Source organism: Macaca mulatta, chromosome 2 (assembly GCF_049350105.2).
Source record: "Macaca mulatta isolate MMU2019108-1 chromosome 2, T2T-MMU8v2.0, whole genome shotgun sequence".
NCBI classification, from domain to species: Eukaryota; Metazoa; Chordata; class Mammalia; order Primates; family Cercopithecidae; genus Macaca; species Macaca mulatta.
The window spans coordinates 116,893,793-116,916,920 of record NC_133407.1 but is presented as its reverse complement, the minus strand read 5'-3'; the positions used below and the strand labels follow the sequence as shown (position 1 = coordinate 116,916,920).

Here is a 23,128-nt window from a genome sequence, read left to right as displayed (position 1 = left end):
TTGAATGTTAAAAATCCATAATTATAGTGACAGATTTTAATAAGCCACTTTAGTAATTGACAGATAAAGCAGACAATTTTTTTTTAAGAGATGAGGTCTTGCTTTATTGCCCAGGCTGGTCTCAACCTCCTGGCCACAAATGATCCTCCCACCTTGACCTCCCAAAGTGCTAGGATTACAGGTGTGAGCCACCACATCTGGCCACAGACAATAAAGTTACTGGATAGTTGAACAATACAGTTAACAAACCTGATACGATGGACATATAAAAAACCCTGCTGGCCAGACGCAGTGGCTCACGCCTATAATCCCAGTACTTTGGGAGTCCGAGGAGGGTGGATCACGAGGTCAGGAGTTCAAGACCAGCCTGGCCAAGATGGTGAAAACCTGTCTCTACTAAAAATACAAAAAAAAAAAAAATTAGCCAGACGTGGTTGCGGGCACCTATAATCCCAGCTACTCAGGAGGCTGAGGCAGAGAATTGCTTAAACCCAGGAGGCAGAGGTTGCAGTGAGCCAAGATCACACTACTGCACTCCAGCCTGGGCAACAGAGCGAGACTCCGTCTCAAAAAAAAAAAAAAAAAAAAAAAACCCTGCTACTCTCAGTGATGAAAATTTTGTCCAGTTCTGCTACTGACATTAACTGATGATAAAGTATGTCTGAGAAGAAAAAAGAAAAAAAAAATCCTACTTCTAGCAATTAGAGAATTTGCGTTTTTTTCAAGTATATATTAGAGGTTTATAAAAATTGCCAAATATAGGCCATTCATCCAAAGAATTTAGGGAGGAAAATAGGGAAATCTGAGTAAAGCTGAAGGAAAATAAGGAGTAGAAATTAATTGCAAAAAGTAGAAATTTCAATAGAATAGAGCAGATCAACAAAACAAAAAATTCCACTATAACATGATTGAACAACAATCATTAAAGAAAGAAGGGGAGGTACAATATGCAGTATTAGAAATAAAAATATAAATATGTTCCAACTAAAGGCAGAGAACACGCATTTTTAAAAACAAGCCACTGTGAAGAACTTTTGCCTATAAATTTAAAACTTAGATGGAAGACAGTTTCCTACGAAAACATAGTTTAACAAAGATTACTTAGGAATAAATAGATTTGAAAGGGCTCATAAATAAAATAATTGGGCCAATAGACTAAAAATCTCTCTCATCACTTCTAAAGAAAATGCTGAGAGGAATGTTCTATTCAGTAAATGGTACTAGGACTGTTAGTTCTCCATGTGGAGACCAGCCTCTGAAAAGGCAGCTACAGGGTTCGTACACATCTGGTCTAATCTTCAAGGGAAACTTGTCTCCAAAGTCCGCTCTTCTGTGATGAGGAAATCATGCTTCTGTGATTCACTATTCCCTCAGCAAGGTGGTGAGCAACATACCTCCCTATTATACATACTTGCTATAAGCAACATACCTCACTATTAGGTTGGTCCAAAAGTAATTGTGGTTTTTGCAATTATAGTAATGTCAAGAACCACAAATATTTTACATCAACCCAATACATACCTGCTACAAGCAGCACACCTCACTGAGTAATACTTCTCTTAGAAGATGTTTTTCCTCAAGACCAGTAGCAGAGGTGTTTTGATTTTCACTGTGGACACCTCTTAGGAATAAAGTAGTAATGGGGAATCTTTTTTAAATATGTATATGCTTACCTATCACTTAATTACAAAATGCCCCAAGAATATTCTGTAAAGTGTGTTCTGAGGAATTTTTTAAGAATCTAAACCTAGCATGTGAATCAATAACAAAGTACAGTCGTGAGTCACTAAACAACAGGAATATGTCCTAAGAGATGTCATTAGGCAGTTTTGTTGTATGAGCATCATAGACTGTACTTACACAAACATAAATGACATAGCCTACATACCTAGAATATATGGTATTGCTTTAAGGCTACAAACCTGTACGGCATGTTATTGTACTGAATGTGAGAGGCAGTTGTAGCACATTGGTAAGAATTCGTACATCTAAAAACATCTTAAGAGAAAACGTACAGTGAAAATGTGGTATTATAATCTTAAGAAACCACTGTTATGTATGCAGTCTGTCACTGACCAAAGCAGCATTTGTGGCGCATGACTTGTAAAAGCAAACAGAACTGATTTTTCTCTTTGTTACAGCTAGACAGTCTACAGTATAACCTGGCTAATTGAAAGTATTAATAATATAGGTTTACAGTACCATCAAGCTCTATAAAATTGGTTCTGGCATTTAATGATTTTCTTTGGCAAAAACTATTTCAATATTGCATTTTAGGCCAGGCACAGTGGCTCATACCTATAATCCCAGCACTTTGGGAGGCTGAGCCGGGCGGATCACAAGGTCAGGAGTTTGAGACCAGCCTAACCAACAAGGTAAAACCCCATTGCTACTAAAAACACAAAAATTAGCCGGGCATGGTGGCACACGCCTCCAATTCCAGCTACTCAGGAGGCTGAGGCAGGAGAATCACTTGAACCTGGGAGGCGGAGGTTGCAGTTAGCCAAGATCGCACCATTGTACTCCAGCCTGGGCAACAGAGCGAGACTCCATCTCAAAAAAAAAAAATTGTATATATATACTCCATCTCAAAAAAAAAAAAAAAAATATATATATATATATATATATATATATAGCGTTTTACCTTGTTTTTAACCAAGGTGATTAACTCAGATACATACCTTAATTCAGTGACATTTATTGAATATGTCATTTGCCAAGCACTTTACCAGCTGCTATATCATATAGATTAAAACTACTGTGCACTTTTAAAGAATTTTATTAACTTTTTTAGTCCTTAGGCTCTATTGTATTTTCTTAGAAAATTATAAGCTGAAGTTACTAAAGGACGTTAGAACTTTCTGTGTCAAAACTCTGCCTTCTTGGTAAGGGTCAAGATTCTTTTTTTTTTTTTTTTTTTTTTTTCCTGAGACAGGGTCTCACTCTGTTGCCCAGGCTGTAGTGTTCAAACGATCCTCCTTCCTCAGCCCCTGCCCTGAGTAGCTAGGACTATAGGTGTGAGCTACCACACCAGCTAAATATTTTTCTTTTAAATAGAGATAGGGTCTCTACAAATTTTTTGTGGTGATAGGGTCTTGCTGTGTTGACCAACCTGGTCTCCAACTCCTGGCCTCAAGCGATCATCCCACCTCAGCCTCCCAAAGTGCTCGGATTACACTAGCCACTGCACCCAGCTGGCTCAGGATTCTTAATGAAATGTGCTGCTACATTAAGCCCAAAGCTATGCACGTTTATTCTTAAAACAACCCCCTGTAGATTAATGATAAAAATTAATGATTTAAAGTCCATGATTTGAGAGTTATTGGTTGTAAATTTGAATGATTGGGCTAGTAATAGTGACAATCTGATCTACCAGAGAGACAGTAAGGGTATGTACGTATTTTTTCTTGGTCATTTTCAGCGGCAGTACTCATCCATTGTTTGGAAAGAGTATATAGTCTTGATTTTCTCTTCTCAGACCTTATTCTCGCCATAGACTAGTGTGTAATGGTAGTTTTAACCAAAAACAATGATAATTTTACTTCATGTGCATGTTAGATATGGCATCTCTTTACTGGAAGCTAATCATTTATAAGGACAAGTTTTTCATGTTTCCTCCACGTAACACCCTAAGGCATGTATCTCCCACTTAATGCCACTTTTTGTATTTTTTAATGTTTTCTGTAAAACCAAAAGCACTTTTGGGAAAATGGACAAAGTCCTTTTCAGTTTTTCAAAAGAACACAGATATTTCCCGAATTTTATTTTACCTTGACAGGTTTAAACAATTACAAGTTTGTGGTTTGTATGAAACACTTTCAGAGTGATCCTATGTGAGTAAAATCTAATCTGAAATTTTCTTTAAAAGGTGTTAATGTCATATAGCTAGTAGTCTAGTATGTTGCTCTTTAGCCTGCTTAACCAAAAAAGACAATTATCTCGTAAGTATAATTTAAAATGTCAACAATTACTGCTATTTAATATTTTTAAGAACTTACCTCCAAAAGCCAGAGAGAAGTACCCCTTCGTTTCTGCTTCACTTATCACTTTTCCTTTATATCGGGCATCAATCTCTTGATATATAGTGTTTTTAATTAAAATCAGATCACTAGAAAAAGTAGGAAGGTTCATTTCCATCGTGTTGAAAATACCGCTGCCAAATGGAAAGTTTTAGTAAAAGAAATGCTGTAGTGTGTGCTTTTTTTGTCTCTCTGCTTGTCCTTTCTCAGTTCAAGGGCAAGACTTAAAACAGTAGAGATGGTAGGTGGCTGTTGGCATTTGGAGCAAATCTTCAGACTTTTAAAGCACAGTGCAAGAAATTTCCTTACAAGATAAGTTTATAATTTGTCCAGTCCAAAAATGTGAGTTCTGCCTCCAGACTGAAAGAGGAATTCATAAACAACCAGAAAATGTCCGTGGTTCATTCTTTGATATCTTTGAATTCAGTGCAGTTCTTCTCTCTTAGCTTGAAGAAAGGCAGTCTTCCACCATCAGCTGCGGCACTGCTGTGGTTGGTATGATTCTGTAATCAGTGAAGGAGAAAGGGTCTGTGGCAACTGCATTAGTCTGGCCTTCTGGACCAAGATAAGGAAAGAGCCTTGCTGTTGCCACATTTGCAGACTGAAGAGGTAAAAACACCACAAAAACACAGAGGGACTTAAGACTCAGTGGCTGAGTCTGACTCAGTGACACTGTTAGTTCACATGCTTTAAAAATACATATATTACTTTCTGGCTCATTGTAGGTGCTGCTTAGTATTCTGCTAGAGCATTTACCGGGTGCCTTCTTGGTAACTTCGTAAATCCATTGACCATTTCAGAATTTCCAAAGAAGATTCTTTTCATTATGATTCATTAATTACTGACTTTTTCCCCCTCAGGTAGTGTTGTTAGATAAAAGCACTTTTCATCTTTTTTTTTTTATTGTGGTGTTATCTTAATTGTAAAGATTGGTAAAGTTAACCATGCCTGTATCATTTATCTCTTTTAGATAATTATATTAAGTATTCAATACTTTGAATGTTATTTATTTTGAGAACTCACAAAGGAAATCATTTTTTGTACCTAAGTGACAAATATGTTAACTGTAATATGTAGGTTTTCACCTTCTGTTTACACACTGAAGTTATCTGTGTATGTAAAAATTGAAACAGAGTAACCACTAGTCTAAGGAAGAGGGAAGCTCCTCGGGAGTGTGCAGAATAAACCTTGAGACTGGGCCCTTCGGGTTCAGTGCCCTGGAGGATCCAGGCAGGTCTGAGTCACTTACAAAGTCACTGCTTCCAGGCATGCTCAGCTTTTGCTTTTCTTTTCTTTCTTTCTTTTTTTTTTTTTTTCTGAGACGGAGTTTTGCTCTCGTCGCCCGGGCTGGAGTACAGTGGCGCAATCTCAGCTCACTGCAACCTCTGCCACCCAGGTTCAAGTGATTCTCCTTCCTCAGCCTCCTGAGCTGGGATTATAGGCACATGCCATCACGCCCGGCTAATTTTTGTATTTTCAGTAGAAACGGGGTTTCACTATGTTGGCCAGGCTCGTCTTGAACTCCTGACCTCAGGTGATCCACCCGCCTCGGCTTCTCAAAGTGCTGGGATTACAGGCATGAGCCACCATGCCCGGCCTTTGTTTGTTTGGTGTTTTTTTTTGTTTGTTTGTTTTTTGTTGTTGTTTTTGAGGTGGAATTTTGCTCTGTTGCCCAGGCTGGAGTGTGCTGGTGCAGTCTCAGCTCACTGCGACCTCTGCCTTCCAGGCTCAAGTGATTCTTCTGCCTCAGCCTCCATGGTAGCTGGGATTACAGGCACATGCCACCATGCCTAACTACTTTTATTGTATTTTTAGTAGAGATGGGGTTTTACTATGTTGGCCAGGCTGGTCTTAAACTCCTGACCTCAAGTGATCCACCCGCCTCGGCCTCCCAAAGTGCTGAAATTACAAGCGTGAGCCACCACACCCGGCCAGCTTTTTCTTTTTAATAAAAGGAAAGCACAGGCTAAGCATTTGCTACCAACATTTAAAAATTACCATATTTTATACATCCATACCTGGATTGCTGATTTTTCTTGTAACAAAATGACATGTGTGGCCACACAGCACTTGGGTTCCTGCAAGTACTACAGTCGGCCGGAGTTGGAGGTAAGACAGGTTCATCACCGATCCCACCACACTCTGAGGTCTCTCACAGTCCGTGAGTATTTGTGCTTACAACCCTGCTGTGGATATCGATTAGTAAATTGGTAGAAAAATGTGTAGGAGTGTAGAAGTAAGGGAAAGGAGAGAAAAGAAGTTTCCCCCCTATTTTACATCCCGTCTGACCCATTTCCCAGATCCCCAACTGTAGATTTTTGGAAGCCTAGGAAATGGGAATTCAACTCCATGGAGGTCAAGGGCCATGCTTCCCCCTGCCTTTGTCTTTCCCTTATCATACATAAAAATGATATTTGTGTGGGATACTAGAGCGACTAGACTGCCAGTGCAGGGGTTGGACATGTCCAACATTTGGCAGAACCATAATCATTTACACCAGCATTCCCCCACCTTTTTGGCACCAGGGACCAGTTTTGTGGAAGACTGTTTTTCAATGGATGGGGATTGGGGAATCGTTTCAGGATGATTCAGACACGTTACATTTATTGTGCACTTTATTTCTGTTAGTATTGCAATATATAATGAGATAATTATGCAACTCACCATCATGTAGAATCAGTGGGAGCCCTGAGCTTGTTTTCCTGCATCTAAACAGCGGTCCGATCCGGGGGTGATGGAAGACAATGACAGATCATCAGGCGTTAGATTCTTGTAAGGAGCCACAATCTAGATCCCTCACATACGCAGTTCACAGTAGGGCTGGAGCTCCTATGAGAATCTAATGCCGCAGCTGATCTGACAGGAGGCAGAGCTCGGGCAGTAATGCTCTGTTGTCTGCCACTTACCTCCTGCTGTGCAGCCTGGTTCCTAACAGACCACGGACCAGTACCAATCCGTGACCCTGAGGTTGGGGACCCCTGATTTACACCACACACTTTGGAAGCTGTACTTTAAGGAGTTGTGGGTACTGTGTGGCAATAGCGATATAAATCCTAAAAGCAAAGGCAAAACCCTAGTGCAATTCACTGTTTTACTTAGGGTTGCCCATTGTTGAAGAATAAAGCTTTTGCAAGTGGGAGTAATTAGTTGTGATATTGTTGGGTTTATTTTCCTAATTCCTAAAGAAGTTCAATGGTCATTTCATGTGTCTGAATTCTATACTGAGATTATAATGTTAATGGGATAGTGGAAGAAGTATTTCGGGTTAATATATTCAGGTTTGATTTAACTTAGACAGAGGCACCAAATTTTTAAATGATGAAGACCTTGAAGAGTAGCATTTTTAAATTACCTGTCCTGAGTCTTTTAATCATTGTTGAATATTCAATAAGTACATATTACAATTTAAATTTTAGAAGTTGGACTCTTTCTCTACCATATTAGTGTTCGGTGGTGGTCTGCAATGAGTGGGTTTTTTGGCCAAAAGGGTTAAGCTGCAAAGATAATTGAATCACATTTTCCAGCGTTACTTGCAGATATACAGCATCTCATCTACCTAAGTGTTTGTAACATGCCAAAATCTGTTATGATCTCACGTCACTCAGTCTTAGGCTCCATATCCTTTTTCGTGTGTGTTTTCTGCTCCTCTATCTTGGAGCCTTTCTCCCCTTCTCTCTCTTTCCTAACCCTTTGATGTTCCTGGAGAGCCTCCATGCTTATTCTTGTCTTAAAGGAAATGATCTGCCAAGGGAGAGGTATTTGCTTTTTTACTTGCCAGGGCTGACTTTTGTTTATATACCTATTCCATTTTTATATATAAAAAGTGTATTTGTCTATACCCAAAGCCCGTTTTCTTGTTTTTGTTTCCTGGTGTAAGAGATCTTTGTCATTATCATCTTTAGAAATTGTATAACTTTTCTTCTCCTTATTTATTTTCTCAAGCACAGAGTTTCAGGAAAAAGAAATTTTATAACTCTTAACATCACCACCAAAAAGCTTTTTATCAAACCCCCTTTTTGCTTCGCACCATACTGAGAAAATCTCCAGCCTCCTCAGATCCTTTTGGAAAGTAGGTTAGATCTAAATAATGAATCACAAAGACAACATATGTATGAGAGTGATTCCCAGCTCTGTTTTTGTGACATTTCACAGCATCTCTAGAAGTCTCAAGGGATTTTACAAAGATACCAAATTAATTTGACTTTTCTTGATCTGTGTGAGCCATGTACCTCTCTCAAGATGAGAAACAGTGAAATATTATATGAAATCATAATAGGTTGCTATATCTTTAAACGGGTCTAAGGAAATAGAAAACTTACTCAAAACTCCATTTGTTAAAATTTCTCAATACAAAATAGTTCAATTACCTTTAATTTTTGTAATAAGTTTTTTTGTTTGTTTGTTTTTTACATTTTCGTAAGAATGGGGCCTTCATTTGAAAAGCAAAGGAAACGTTTAATGTTCAATATTCTTAGATGGATCTTGATATTTTTTGTGGAAGGCAATGAAATGTTCTATCACACCTCCTAAATTTTTCTTCTTTTTTCTTTTTTTTTAATTAAAAAAAATGTTTTAAATAAACAAGGCCCCACTGTGTTACCCAGGCTGGTCTTGAACTGCTAGGCTCAAGTGAACCTCCCGCCTCAGCCTCCCAAAGTGTTGGGATTAGAGATGTGAGCCACCGCACCCAGCCAACTTTTCAATGTCTTGTCTATCTTATGCAACATGACTGACTTAGGATAGCTGTTAGCAGTCACAGTGTGTGGTAGGTATCCATTAACTAAGTAGTTTCTTTCATCTTGAGAAAGGCCATTTATAAAACAGTGTGCCATCATTTGCCATAGCAAAAGGCAATACTGTGTTGCCAAAAGCCTAAATTCTCTGTGGCATAGTTAATCAGAGAAATGTATTTCAGCAAGTGAATTGTTGGCAGAATGTGTTGGGCCTTAGAGTGTAAGTTCTCTTGAGGGAAGAATGTTTAACTTTGGTTTGAAGAGGAGGTCCTCTGCAGTTTTAGCTATCTGGTGAACTTGTCTGTCTTTCCTCATGAGTGATAGTGACAGGCTCCGTGGCAGCTCCCTGGGCTTTCTTGCCAGTTGCATGCACTGACGGTTTGATATGTTGGCAGACAGAGCTGATTCTTGGATGCGTGTCTGAACCTCTACAGGTCTGCTTTTGGCAGAATCGAGTGTGACTCTTATCCCTTACCCATTAAGCTATCATTATGGCTTTCTTATCTTTATTTCTTCTGCAAACATGCCTTTGAAAGTGTTTGGCTCTTTTTAGGCAGTTTGATAATATACAAAAGCAGAAGGCACGTGCTTATTTCTAAATTATATTGTATTTCTTCAAAGGAAAAGGGGGGGCATCTTAAATGAAGGATTTTCAAAATAAGTTGACAGCTTTGATGGACTTATTGTGATTATTGATAAGTAATTCTTTCCTAAGAGTTAAATTTAGAAGCCCATGTGAAAACACACTTAATTGCTTCTGTTTAACACAGAAAAAATTGTGTGTTCCTCTCTAAGCCTGATGTGTTGCATATCATAAACTTTTTTTTTTTTTTTTTTTTTGAGATGGAGTCTTGTTCTGTCTCCCATACTGGAGTGCAGTGGCGCGATCTCGGCTCACTGCAGCCTCCACCTCCTGGGTTTAAGCAATTCTCCTTCCTTAGCCTCCTGAGTAGCTGGGATTATAGACGTGCATCACCACGCCCAGCTACTTTTTGTATTTTTAGTAGAGACAGAGTTTCACCATGTTGGCCAGGCTGGTCTCGAACTCCTCACCTCAGATGATCCACCCACCCCAGCCTCCCAAAGTTCTGGGATTACAGGCGTGAGCCACTGCACATGGCCACATGTCATAAATTTTTCTTATCACTGTGTATTGTTTTAGTATGTCCAGATTAATATAGCTTATTGGAGGAAAACAAATTTTTGTATTTGGACTTCGGTGTTTGGGTTGTTCATTAGCCAAGCTTGGAAGAGGCATATTTCAAGAAAGGTGGTCATGTGTAATTGCCATATATGGAGTCTTTTTAAAGCCCTGATCTGATTTACTGTAGTTGGAGCAAGCCTTAGCAGCTAAGATCATAACCAAGACCCTGCAGTAGATCATGCTTATTAATTATCTCTGTAACAAGGCTGCTTCTGTGCTCCTTCCATTGAGATGTTAAAGCTGAGTGAATTTATTGACTTACCGTCATGTAAAACATTCCAAAATTACTTGTTATTCGTTGGAGTTTGATTCTGTTTGGAGCACTCACAGTGCTTTGACATTCTGTGAACAAAAGAGGCACTGTGAAAATGGATTCCAAACATGGGAAACTCTTCCTAGCTGGTTGAAGGCTCAGAGACGAGCAAGCCTGGACTTCCTTCAGGTAGTGCGGCCACCTGTGGGACACATGGCCATACACAGGCTCCATAGATTAGAGCAGTTTTGGTGTAATTAGAGGTTTTTCCCTGCCTGAGAAGCCCTTTGTAAACAGGGTAGGATTTTTTCTTGTTCATGATCTTCAATCATTAAAATGAAGCCGTTCACTCGCTCTGTGTATCAATCATGTTTTAATTAACTCTGCAATAACAGTAGACTCAAAATTATATTTCTATTGAGAAGGGAACTTTTATATATATAATTATTTACATAATTACATTATATACTTAATGATATATAACATATATATATAAATTTTTTTTTTTTTTTTTTGGAGACAAAGTTTCACTCTTGTTGCCCAGGCTGGAGTACAATGGCACGATCTCGGCTCACTGCAGCCTCCACCTCCCGGTTCAAGAGAGTCTCCCTGCCTCAACCTCCCGAGTAGCTGGAATTACAGGCATCCACCACAATGCCTGGCTAATTCTTCGTATTTTTAGTAGAGACAGGTTTCACCATGTTGGCCAGGGTGGTCTCGAACTCCTGACTTCAGGTGATCCACCCGCCTTGGCCTTCCAGGGTGCTGGGATTGCAGGCATGAGCCACTGCGCCCAGCCGAGAAGGAAACTTTTAAAGTTGTCATGAAGTCTTTTGTGGAATAATGGCCTTAATTTAGGGTGAAACAAATAATTGACCATTAAAATAGCTTTTAATAGCAGTGGTTTGCTAAATCGATATATACTGATAATATAAAATTCAAATAATTTTTTTTTTTTTTTTTTTGAGACGGAGTCTCTCTGTCGCCCAGGCTGGAGTGCAGTGGTGCGATCTCAGCTCACTGCAAGCTCCGCCTCCCGGGTTTACGCCATTCTCCTGCCTCAGCCTCCCGAGTAGCTGGGACTACAGGCGCCCGCCACCTCGCCCAGCTAGTTTTTTGTATTTTTTAGTAGAGACGGGGTTTCACCGTGTTAGCCAGGATGGTCTCGATCTTCTGACCTCGTGATCCGCCCGTCTCGGCCTCCCAAAGTGCTGGGATTACAGGCTTGAGCCACTGTGCCGGGCCAAATAATAGTTATAAAAATGATTTTTTGATTTATTTAAAATCTCTTGTGCTAGCACTTCTATTTCCTATATTCTTTTTTTTTTTTTTTTTTTTTGAGACGGAGTCTCGCTCTGTCGCCCAGGCTGGAGTGCAGTGGCCAGATCTCAGCTCACTGCAAGCTCCGCCTCCCGGGTTCGGTCCATTCTCCTGTCTCAGCCTCCTGAGTAGCTGGGACTACAGGCGCCCGCCACCTCGCCCAGCTAGTTTTTTTTTTGTATTTTTTAGTAGAGACGGGGTTTCACCGTGTTAGCCAGGATGGTCTCGATCTCCTGACCTAGTGATCCGCCCGTCTCGGCCTCCCAAAGTGCTGGGATTACAGGCTTGAGCCACCGCGCCCAGCCCTATTTCCTATATTCTATAGCACCCTCTTAATGTGCCTTTTAATTTAATTGTGTATTCTTTTATGTGTCACTTTAATCATCAAGCATAACTAAGCTCACTAACTTTGTTTCTATAAAAAAATGTAATGTTATTTCAATGCAATGAGATGTAAGCAATGAAAATGTAGTAACAAGATAACTGGTCTAGGAGTGAGAAGACACAAGTTTGTTTTTTGGGTTTGTTTGTTTTGAGACAGAGTTTCGCTCTTGTTGCCCAGGCTGGAGTGCAGTGGAGCAATCTCGATTCACTGCAGCCTCTGCCTCCCGGGTTCAAGCAATTCTCCTGTCTCCGCTTCCCGAGTAGCTGGGATTACAGGCACGTGCCACCATGCCCGGCTAATTTTGTATTTTTAGTAGAGACGGAGTTTCACCGTGTTGGCCAGCTGGTCTCGAACTCCTGACCTCAGGTGATTTGCCCATCTTGGCCTCCCAAAGTGCTGGGATTATAGGCGTGAGCCACCACGCCTGGCCTGACCCAAGTTTTACTTATAGCTCTGAGACTGACTTTTTTCTCTCATTTGTTAATAAGTTACTTAGTCTCTCCGTTAACCCGTATTCCCATCCATAAAAATGCAAAATGAAACTTCCAATTAAACTGAGTAGCATAGACTTCTCTCTGCCTGCCACTTACAACTATAAAACCTGGAAATGACACAACAGACAATCTGGAGAACCGTGAAAGGTAGAAGGAGGACGATCTGGTCAGGAACCCAGAACTGGCGGAACAGCAGCAGCAAAGTGTCTTACAAACCCCTACCCAACATAAGAAGGGGGCCTGGGGCCTGGTGTTTCTTAACCTTCAACCTAGCGACAGAAGGTGGCCCAGGTAGGCTCATTCCTCTCCTAGACTGAACGAGAGTCCTGCTGGCAATACTAGGCCAGCCCAGCAAAACTGGCAAGGATTGGAAGCCCCACTAATGATAATTGGCCACCAGGGGACTTCTGCGTCTCCCTTCCATGAAGGCAGTGGAGCAGGAAGAGCAAAGAGGATCTCATTACAACCAGCTTGGAATGGACAGCAGCAGTCTTCTATGACTTCTGTGGTTTCATTTATATAATGTAATACTCTTGAAATTACAACATTGTAGAAATAGAGAACAGGTTCCTATTTGCCAAGAGTCAGGGACAGGAGAGGGGCCAGAGCAAGGTGGATGTGGGCTCTAAAAGGGCACCAGGGATCCTGGTGGCCATGGAAATTTCTGTATCTGGACTGATGTCAGTATCCTGGCTGTGACAGTATACCATAGTTTTGTAAAATGTTACCATTGGAGGAAACAATTGAGATCTGTCTGTTCTTTACAATTGCATGTGAAGGTACAATTATTTCAAAATAAAAAGTTGTAATGTTTCTTTAAAAAAGGCATGATGATACCTGCCATTTCTGTGCTAGGGAATCATTGTAAGTATTTAAGGAGATGCAAAGTGTGCTGAGCTGTGAGTGTCATCATATGGGCACACATGGTAGCAATGGGTCTTATCCATCCATGTGTCTGTTTCAACATGTATGTTCAGTATTTCTACTCTACCTTTTTTTTTTTTTTTTTTTTTTTTGAGATGGAGTCTCGCTCTGTCGCCCAGGCTGGAGTGCAGTGGCGCGATTTCTACTCTACCTTATCCAAAGAGCATTTATAGTAGCTTTTATATATTATAATCTTTAATAAAGTTCATTTATCTTGCAGTAAATTTTTTTAGGGCTTTCTTTGAACTGAGCACCATATTGGAAATAAAAAGAATGGGATAAGAAGTGCCATAGACTGAGCTCAGTCCATTTCACATGTAAACAGTCAGTCATAGGATGGATATAGAGCTGGCATTTGTTTTGAAAGCTTTTTATTGTAACAATTTTAATTTTTTTTTTTTTTTTTTTTTTTTTTATGGAGTCTCACTCTTGCCCAGGCTGGAGTACAGTGGCATGATCTCGGCTCACTGCAACCTCTGCCTCCCAGGCCCAAGCGATTCTCCTGCCTCAGTCTCCCGAGTAGCTGGGATTACAGGCACGCCACCACAGCCGGCTAATTTTTGTATTTTTAGTAGAAATGGGTTTCATCATGTTGGCCAGGCTGGTCTTGAACTCCTGATCTCAAGTGATCCGCCCGCCTCGGCCTCCCAAAGTATTGGGATTACAGGTGTGAACCACTGCGCCTGGCAACAATTTTAATATCAATTTAGAATGCATCTTAGAATCAATATGATTCTTAGTTTAATTGGAAGCCTTTTTCTTCAAAGCTTGATAGTACATAACTAATGGTTGCATCTTACATTTTGTAATGTCTTAGGTTCACTGAGATCTGGTGATAATGTCTAAAACTATTTTGTGTAATTTTTATCTGAATGTTTTACTGTCCTGATTTTATTAAACAGCATTTAGGGAGGAAATACTTGTTTTCTTTAGATTGACTATTAACAATTTGAGGGTCTGACGGTACATTTAGTGACATTCCATGTTGATAATATATTATTTACATATACCCAAATATTGAAACCTCATTTCCTCTTATCTTTTTTTCCCTTTGTTTTTCAAGTGTCGATATATAGTATCTGGTTTTATGACAAGAATGACTGTCACCGCATAGCAAAACTCATGGCTGAGTAAGTATATTACTCCATAAATTTAACTGATGGTATGTGAGAAATGAAGAATAATCCCCTTCCACTTCTCTTTGTAAGTCTACCAACTCATGTATTTCCCCAATTTCTTTTTACTGCCAAAAACTTGGAAAAGGCCAAAAAGCTTTAAAATATATATAATTATTATCTTACTCCTCCCAGTGTGCATTTCAGTTTCCTTCCAGTCTTCTTTATGTATATTTTAAGTAGATATGTGTGATTGTTTTTTACAAAAATAGGATCATACTGTATATACTGCTTTTCATATGAACAGCATTTTTCCGAGGCATTAGATCTTTCTCTGTAGTATTTGTGACAGCTGCATTGTATCCAGCTGTATAGACAGATCATGATTTAACCAGAACCTTACTGTTGGACCTGTAGGTTAGGGCTGCCAAACTGCCTGGCTCCAGAGGATATCTGTATCAGGTGTACAGCCTAACCATATACAGTGGCTCTGATTTAGGTTCTGTCCGGATTTCCACTGTAACAAGTGATACCATATGTGATAGCCTGATAGAGAGCTCTCACACACGTCTGTGTTTAGTTCTTTTAAGTGAACTTGTGTTTGACACAGACTCTAGGCTTAGCAGGCCCCAATCCACTCATGGGTTGTGTTCCAGAAGGTATTTTGTAACTCAGAACCTTGAAATTTAGAAAATTATTTTCCGGGCCGGGCGCGGTGGCTCAAGCCTGTAATCCCAGCACTTTGGGAGGCCGAGACGGGCGGATCACGAGGTCAGGAGATCGAGACCATCCTGGGTAACACAGTGAAACCCCGTCTCTACTAAAAATACAAAAACTTAGCCGGGCGAGGTGGCAGGCGCCTGTAGTCCCAGCTACTCGGGAGGCTGAGGCAGGAGAATGGCGTGAACCCGGGAGGCGGAGCTTGCAGTGAGCTGAGATCCGGCCACTGCACTCCAGCCTGGGTGACAGAGCGAGACTCCGTCTCAAAAAAAAAAAAAAAAAAAAAAAAGAAATTTATTTTCCTTGAGTTAATGTTCTAAAGGACAGTTCATTGTCCTCTCTCAGGCTAGCCTGTAGAAGCCAGCCCTTGTGTGACCTGTCCATATTGCTGGACTGCCATTCTGGATTCTGAAAGCCCACGACATGGGGCTGCAGGGGGCCGAGGGACTACAGAGCTCTGGGCAAAATACTATAATAGGTAGACAGTGTGTTCTGGTGCACTTCTGCTTTTTTTCAGTTTTTGCCTGAATCTTCTCAGAAATGTGGATCTCTCTCCCTGCTCCGCCATCCCCATCTGTCAAATTAAAATTCCCTTTGCTCTCTTGCAGTTTTCAATCTACATGTTTTAAAGAAAATAATCTTAAATTTTTAGCAGTCTAATCTTATTTTATTTTTGTTTTATTTTACTTTGTTTTTTTTTTAGACAGAGTCTCGCTTTGTCACGCAGGCTGGAGTGCAGTGGCACAGTCACAGCTCAGTGCAGCCTCAAACTCCTGGTCTCAAGTGATCATTCCATCTCAGCCTCCCAAGTAGCTGGGACTACAGGCATGCACCACCACTATCAGCTAATTTTTTGGGATGTGGGTAGAGACAGGATCTCACTATGTTGCCCAAACTGGTCTTAAAGTCCTAGGCTCAAGCAATCCTCCAAAGTACTGGGATTATAGGCATGAGCCACCGTGCCAAGCTAACAGCCTAGTTTTAAACTCATGAAAGTATATATAAGTAATTAACCCAGAATCTCAGTTCAGGGTATATTTACATTGTAAAGAAGGCAGACATAGCTAAGGCCAGGTTATGATCTAAGACTACCAACATGTCCTGATCGGAAGTTATCAGCCCCATGCTTTGTTGCCTGTTCTGGCTGTGAGCTTGCAGGGCAGGCCCATGTTTATTACTTTTGTACACCCCGAGGGCATCGTTCTGTATGAACTTGTAGTCACTTATACTTGAAAAAATGTTGGCTCCCTAGAACGACACTTTGTTTTTAGAACACTTTTAAAAAAGATAAAACTGTTTTTCATTTTTTAATTTAATTTTTTTGTCTTTCGAGATGGGATGTTGCCATATTGCCCAGGCTAGTCTCAAACTCCTGGGCTTAAGGGATCCTCCTGCCTCAGCCTCCCAAGTAATTGAGACTGTAGGCACAAGCCACCATACCCGGCTAAAACCATTTTTCAACAAAGCCATTATTTGATGATCACTCGTTTTAGCTTTGAAAGTGACAGCAAAGGCAGCTTACTTGTGGTTACTTAGAAGACACAGGGTTGGCCGGGTGCGGTGGCTCACGCCTAGCACTTTGGTAGGCTGAGGCGGGCGGATCACCTGAGGTCGGGAGTTCGAAACCAGCCTGACCAACATGGAGAAACCCCATCTCTACTAAAAACACAAAATTAGCCGGGTGTGGTGGTGCGTGCCTGTAATCCCAGCTACTCGGGAGGCTGAGGCAGGAGAATCACTTGAACCCAGGAGGTGGAGGTTGCGGTGAGCCAAGATCACACCATTGCACTCCAGCCTGGGCAACAAGAGTGAAACTTTGTCTCAAAAAAACAAAAACAGCAACAACAGCAGCAAAAGAAGACACAGCGTTGTTGATTCATGGTTATCCAGAAATCCAGAATTTTTTCTAAACTTTGGAATATATTAACATATAAACACTTTCTCCTACAGAATGAGCATTTGGGCCCTGAGTGAAACGATCTGGTTCTTTTAGCTCTAACAACTATTGAAAGAAAACCATTTATCTATCAGGGCAAGTGTTACCCCTAATGCAAGATTTCAAATGGTAAATGAAGCTGAAGACTGAAGGCCTTTCTAAAAATATTTTATTGAACCCAGAAATAGGATGAGGAGTAGAAATGGGAAGCTGGAAGGGAAAAGAAGAGCATTGAGGCTTCTTTCACCAGAAATGTCCGAAAAGGGACAATTGCTTAAATTTTCAGCTTGTTTGACTAGAATCAGGTGTGTTACTAAAAGTGCTTTGAGCCTGGGCACAGTGGCTCGTGCCTGTAGTCCCAGCACTTTGGGAGGTCAAGGCAGGGAGGATTGCTTGAGGCCAGGAGTTTAAGACCATCCTGGCCTGAGAATAGCAAGACTCATCTCTGTTTAATAATTAAAAAAAAAAAAGGAAGAAGAAAAGAAAGTGATTAGAGAGGCCAGGCGCAGTGGTATTTACTTGTCATTTCAGCTATGATACTTATGAGGCTCAGGTGGGCAGATCACTTGGGCCCCAGGAGTTCAAGATCAACCTGGGCAACATAGTGAGATCCCATCTCAAAAAAAAAAAAATAGTGATTTGAGAATACCATGGTGAAACTGTTGATAATGAGTTTTAAGTGTCTGGCCTATTTATGGCTGAAGAGAATACTGTATGTTACCCTTAACTTTGTGATAAATGCCTTTCTGGTCACTAAAACTAAAGAAGACTATCTGTCTTTGTTCTAAATCTGCCTGCATAAGCCTGTTTGTTACAATGTTTTATTGTCATTTGCTACATATTTGACAACAAAATACTAGTACAGTTCTTGTTAGTATATTGTACATATAAATAAATGTGTCCATCAGTGCCCATTCTTTTAAATACTGTTTGACAGCCACAATATAATAAAGATCCTCCAAGTAAAAAACTGATTTACTCCAAACAATGTTTATAAAAATGAGAAACTATGTAGGAAAATGAGTGAACTTCTAGACCTATATCATCTAAATTTGGATATTCTCTGGTCAGTGGTGGCAGAGTTGAAAACCCACTAAACTTAGAAGATGTTGACTCTCCTAAAGAGGAAATCCAGTCTGCCAGAAACTCTTTTTTTTTTTTAAGACAGAGACTTGCTCTGTCACCCAGGAGTGCAGTGGCGTGATCTCGGTTCACTGCAGCCTCCGCCCCACTGGGTTCAAGCAGTTCTCCTGCCTCAGCCTCCGGAGTAGCTGGGATTATGAGCGCCTGCCACCACGCCCAGCTAAGTTTTGTGTTTTTAGTAGAGATGGGGTTTCAACATCTTGGCCAGGCTGACCTTGAACTCCTGACCTCATGATCTACCCACCTCAGCCTCCCAAAGTGCTGGGATTACAGGCATGAGCCACCACACCCGGCCTCAGAAACTCTTTTTAACAATAAAATGTTGTTTGAATGTTTGGCCACATAGACTATGTAAACTTTGGAGAACTCATGGAAGTAAGCTTTATTCCTGATCTTACAGACATCTTAGGGATAGGTTTTGGTGTTTGAAAGGAAAGGAGAACGGCATGGGTGCTATTCATAAAGTTTGGTTAGAAGAGGCCTTAGAGTCCAAGCCTCATTTATGTGAGAGTCCCTTCCATACCACCCCTGACGGCTTCTGCTTTCAGCAGTGGTGAGCTTTATAAAATTACCTGTTCTGGCTGGGCACAGTGGCTCATGCCTGTAATCCCAGCACTTTGGGAGGCTGAGGTGGTCAGATCACTTGAGATCAGGAGTTGAAGACCAGCCTGGTCAACATGGCGAAACCCTACCTTTACTAAAAACACAAAAATTAGCCGGGCATGGTAGTGCACACCTGTAATCCCAGCTACTAGGGAGGCTTTGGCATGAGAAAAGAAAAGAAATACTCTTCTTTTAAACCAAAATAATCACAGAATCACAGATCCTAGTCTGGGTCAGGGAAAAGTTAAATACTAGCATGGCCAAGTCAGGCAACATGTCAGGAGGTAGGTGGAAAACAGGCTGTGTGACAGATCCTTTATGAAGGTGGATTCGGGCTAATGTGACCTATATCTGAGCATTAAATAAACAGTTCATGTTTGGTCTTATTCTCATATCCCATACCAGTCTTTCAGTCTACCATGAAATTCATGATTCTACATTTGTTTTAGAAGTAATAGTCTTATGAAGAGCTATAAAAATCTAGATGGAGAAACTATCTAGATAAGGTAACTAACCTTAAAGCCACATTTTCCAAACAGGAATTCTGCCTCAGAGGAAAATTCTATAATCAAATAAAATTTGAGAGTATCTATAGGCCTGCCCTTCTTGGAGAATCACAATAAATTTTTGCATGCTTAAAAATCAACTGGCCAGGTGTGGTGGCTCATGTCTGTAATCCCAGCACTTTGGGAGGCTGAGGTGGGAGGATTGCTTGAGGCCAGGAGTTTGAGACCAGCCTGGGCAACATGATGAGACCTTGTCTGTACAATAAAAAAATAAGTAAAACAAACAAATTCAGTGGGTGGGTTGTGGTAGTTCATGCCTTTAATCTCAGTATTTTGGGAGGCTGAGGCAGGAAGATCACTTGAGACTAGGAGTTTTGAGACCAGCCTGGGCAACATATCAAACCCCATCTCTACAAAAATAATAAAACTCAAAGATTCTGTTTTTTCTTTTTTTTAAAGTCGATTTAATATTGTTTAACCCAGTATTTTTAAATAAAAAAGCCATCTCTGTCCACCTTTTCCCCACACTGTAATGAGAGCTCCTGTGCAGGCTGGGTTTTTTGGTTTTTAAAACAGGGTTTCGCTGTGTTGCCCAGGCTGGTCTCAAACTCCTGGGCTCAAGTGATCTTCCTGCCTCGGCCTCGCAAAGTGCTAGGATAATAGGCATGAGTACTGTGCCTGGCCTGAATTAATCTTAGAAAAAAAAAGAAAGTTGCTTTTTTAAAATTTATTATTCAAGCTTGAAAGCTTGAAGAAAAATATAGGAAATAATAAAATATGTATGTGCTTACCACCCAGCTTTCAATTCCTAACATTTTGCTGTAATTGTTTCAGATCTTTCTATACAAGGGAGAAGAGGGTGTTCTTAAAAACTGAAAACCCACTTAGTGTGTGGTTTTTTTTTGTTTGTTTGTTTGTTTTGGAGTCAGGGTCTCCCTCTGTCACCCAGGCTGGAGTGCAGTGGCGTGATCTCAGCTCATCGCAACCTCTACCTCCCAGACTCAAGCAGTCCTCCCACTTTAGCCTCCCAAATAGCTGGGGCTACAGGCGTGTACCACTATGCCCAGCTAATTTTTGTATTTTTTTTGTAGAGACGGGGTTTTGCCAAGTTGCCCAGGCTAAGTTGGTGGTTTTTTAAAGGGAGAATAAGGGAAACCTTTTATTTGCTTATAGTGTTATCATTAACTTTTAAGGATTCACCAGGACCTCTATTTTCAAGAAATGACTTTGTCCTTACTAGCCCAGTGTCAATCCAAACTTTCCACAGAGGATTTGTTCAACTATGCGGCCTTCCTGTGTCTTGGTGGCATTGTCCATTTTCAGATTTACTTTAGCAATTAGTTTTGCTAAATAGCAATTAATTGCTATTTACTTTAGCAATTAGATTTTGAAATACTTCAAGGGAAAAAGGGAGATACCTTAGTGGAGTTTTTAATGCATCTCTGCCAACTCTAGGAGGGAATTCTGATTTTTATCCTTCTGAAGGGTAAATATTGGCACTGTTAATGAGACGGTGAAATGGTAAGTCATATATTCCTGAAATGAGGTAACTGAGGTTCTGTGTTATATATTGCAAGAATAATGTCATTGGCTGGGCGCAGTGGCTCATGACTATAATCCCAGCACTTGGGGAGGCCGAGGGCAGATCATGAGGTCAGGAGATCGAGACCATCCTGGCTAACACAGTGAAACCCTGTCTCTACTAAAAACAAAAAATTAGCCGGGCGTGGTGGCGGGTACCTATAGTCCCAGCTACTTGGGAGGCTGAAGCAGGGGAATGGCGTGAAGCCAGGAGGCAGAGTTTGCAGTGAGCCAAGATTGCGCCACTGCGCTCCAGCCTGGGCAACAGTGCGAGACTCCATCTCAAAAAAATAAAAAGAATAATGTCATCATGTGACACTCTTAGTGTGTCCTTGGAAGATGAACACCAAAAGAAACCTTGGGTCAGATTTTAAGAGGCCTTTCTAAAACCTTGTTCTTCTCCTCTAGTGTGGTAGAAGAGGAGACACGGCGATCCCAGCAAGCTGTGCGGGATAAACAGAGTCCCAGCCAAGCCAATGGCTGCAGTGACCACAGGCCCATCGACATCCTGGAGATGCTGAGCAGAGCCAAGGATGAGTATGAGAGGGTAAGGCTCTCTGGGTACTTGGGTGCTGACCAAGAAAGACCAAAAGGAGAGGAGGAGGTCTGCAGGAGACTATTTTACTAGGGAAGCTGGCCTCCAGGACCAGCAGAAATATAAGTTCAAAAAGAAAGCATGTTAGCATGCTCCTGTAACCAGTCCCAGCTACTTGGCAGGCTGAGGAAGGAAGATCACTTGACCCCAGGAGTCAGAGGCTGCAGTGAGCTGTGGTTGTGCCACTGCACTCCAGTCTGGGCAACAGTGAGACCCTGTGTCTCTTTTTAAAGGTGTGTCTTACAATTTTAAATCTAAAACATAAGGAAAGAACTCGCTTACCCCAGAGTACTTGTTTTTGGCAGGAAAATTTACCATGCTTTTTTCTACTCCTATAAGATTACTATGGGAGAAGATGGTCTTGGAGTGCAGAAGTTAGCTCGCAGCAGCTAGTTCTGGTAAAGCTTCGTGCCTCTTCTTTACCACTGCAGTTTCTGTTAGGATCCTCAGTGGTCCTAGGAATTTGTGTAGGCTTTGAAAAGTATTCTGATAGTTTGTACCACATAATACTAAAAAGTATGCTCATGGTCTGTAATTGGTGGTAGATGCACAACCTTCATTAAGCTTCATTCGGGTAAAATTTTACCCAAATGAGAGGCTTTTCTGAAATTCACTGTTTTCTTTCTCTTCTGTTTTGCATTTTAGTTTATAAATTAGCTGATAAAATTTTCTCCCAAAAGTTGAATAAAATGGCAGTTGTGGTACATTAGTTAATTTATTCAATACCTGCTTATGAACCATCTACTATGTGCAAGCAGTGGGCATTTCATGCTTATAAAACTCTCCTGGAATTTTACTTGGCACCTCAAAGCCCCCACGCTTCACTGGAGTGAGACAAGCTCTCTACTGCTGAACTTTCTTTTAGCGGAATTATACTGTCACCTTACTCTTCACTAAATATTGAATTAAGTGCTTTCCTTTCATGCCTGTTTCATCCTCACCAGAACTTCAAGGAACAAAATGTGAAAAAGCACTGTTTCCCATACAGTTCTGCTATAATACTAGCTACTAAATTATTAATCGATGATCTTGAAAAAAGCTTCAAATTGGCAAAACGAGTTAAGGTACTGTTGAAAAGACAAAACTAGAGTGAGAGAGAATAGACCTAGTTGCCAGGAGTGGAAGGAGGGCATGACTGCAATAGGACAGCACAAGGGAATTTTTTTTGGATGATTAGAACTGTTTTGTATCCTCATTATGCCCATAGGAACAGAAATAGAACGGTACACACCTTAAAAATTAATTTCACCATATGTTAGCTTTTATTTAAAATTAAAATCAGGCCGGGCACAGTGAGTCACGCCCCCCATAATCCCAGCACTTTGGGAGGCCGAGGTGGATAGATCACAAGGTCAGGAGTTTGAGACTAGCCTGGCCAACATGGTGAAACCCTGTCTCTACTAAAAATACAAAAAAAAAAAAAAAAAAAACAGCTGGGCGTGGTGGCTCACACCTGTAATCCCAGCTACTTGGGAGGCTGAGGCAGGAGAATTGCTTGAACCCAGGAGGCAGAGGTTGTAGCGAGCCAGGATCACGCCTTTGCAGTCCAGCCTGGGCAACAGAGCAAGACTCCGTCTCGGAGAAACAAATAAAGATT

At 40.9% G+C, this 23,128-nt stretch overlaps 1 protein-coding gene, 1 long non-coding RNA gene and 1 other non-coding gene across 11 annotated transcripts in view; all 3 read left to right on the top strand.

Annotated features, from left to right (window-relative positions):
* Positions 1–23,128, top strand: part of DCP1A (decapping mRNA 1A) — a 61,534-nt gene that overhangs the window by 14,456 nt on the left and 23,950 nt on the right. For all 9 annotated transcript variants that reach the window (XM_077993163.1, XM_077993162.1, XM_077993155.1 and 6 more), the window contains 2 exons: positions 14,396–14,462; positions 21,345–21,483. In XM_077993163.1, coding sequence (XP_077849289.1) covers positions 14,455–14,462; positions 21,345–21,483 — 147 coding nt within the window. In that variant the 5' untranslated portion in view covers positions 14,396–14,454. The remainder of the gene's footprint in view (positions 1–14,395; positions 14,463–21,344; positions 21,484–23,128) is intronic.
* LOC114676582 (small nucleolar RNA SNORD38) lies at positions 602–670 on the top strand. The gene has a single exon (XR_003727633.1). It is a non-coding gene; the product is annotated as a small nucleolar RNA SNORD38 (small nucleolar RNA).
* On the top strand, positions 2,896–9,582 carry LOC144339245 (uncharacterized). Its single transcript, XR_013414070.1, has 2 exons — positions 2,896–3,163; positions 8,677–9,582. It is a non-coding gene; the product is annotated as an uncharacterized LOC144339245 (long non-coding RNA).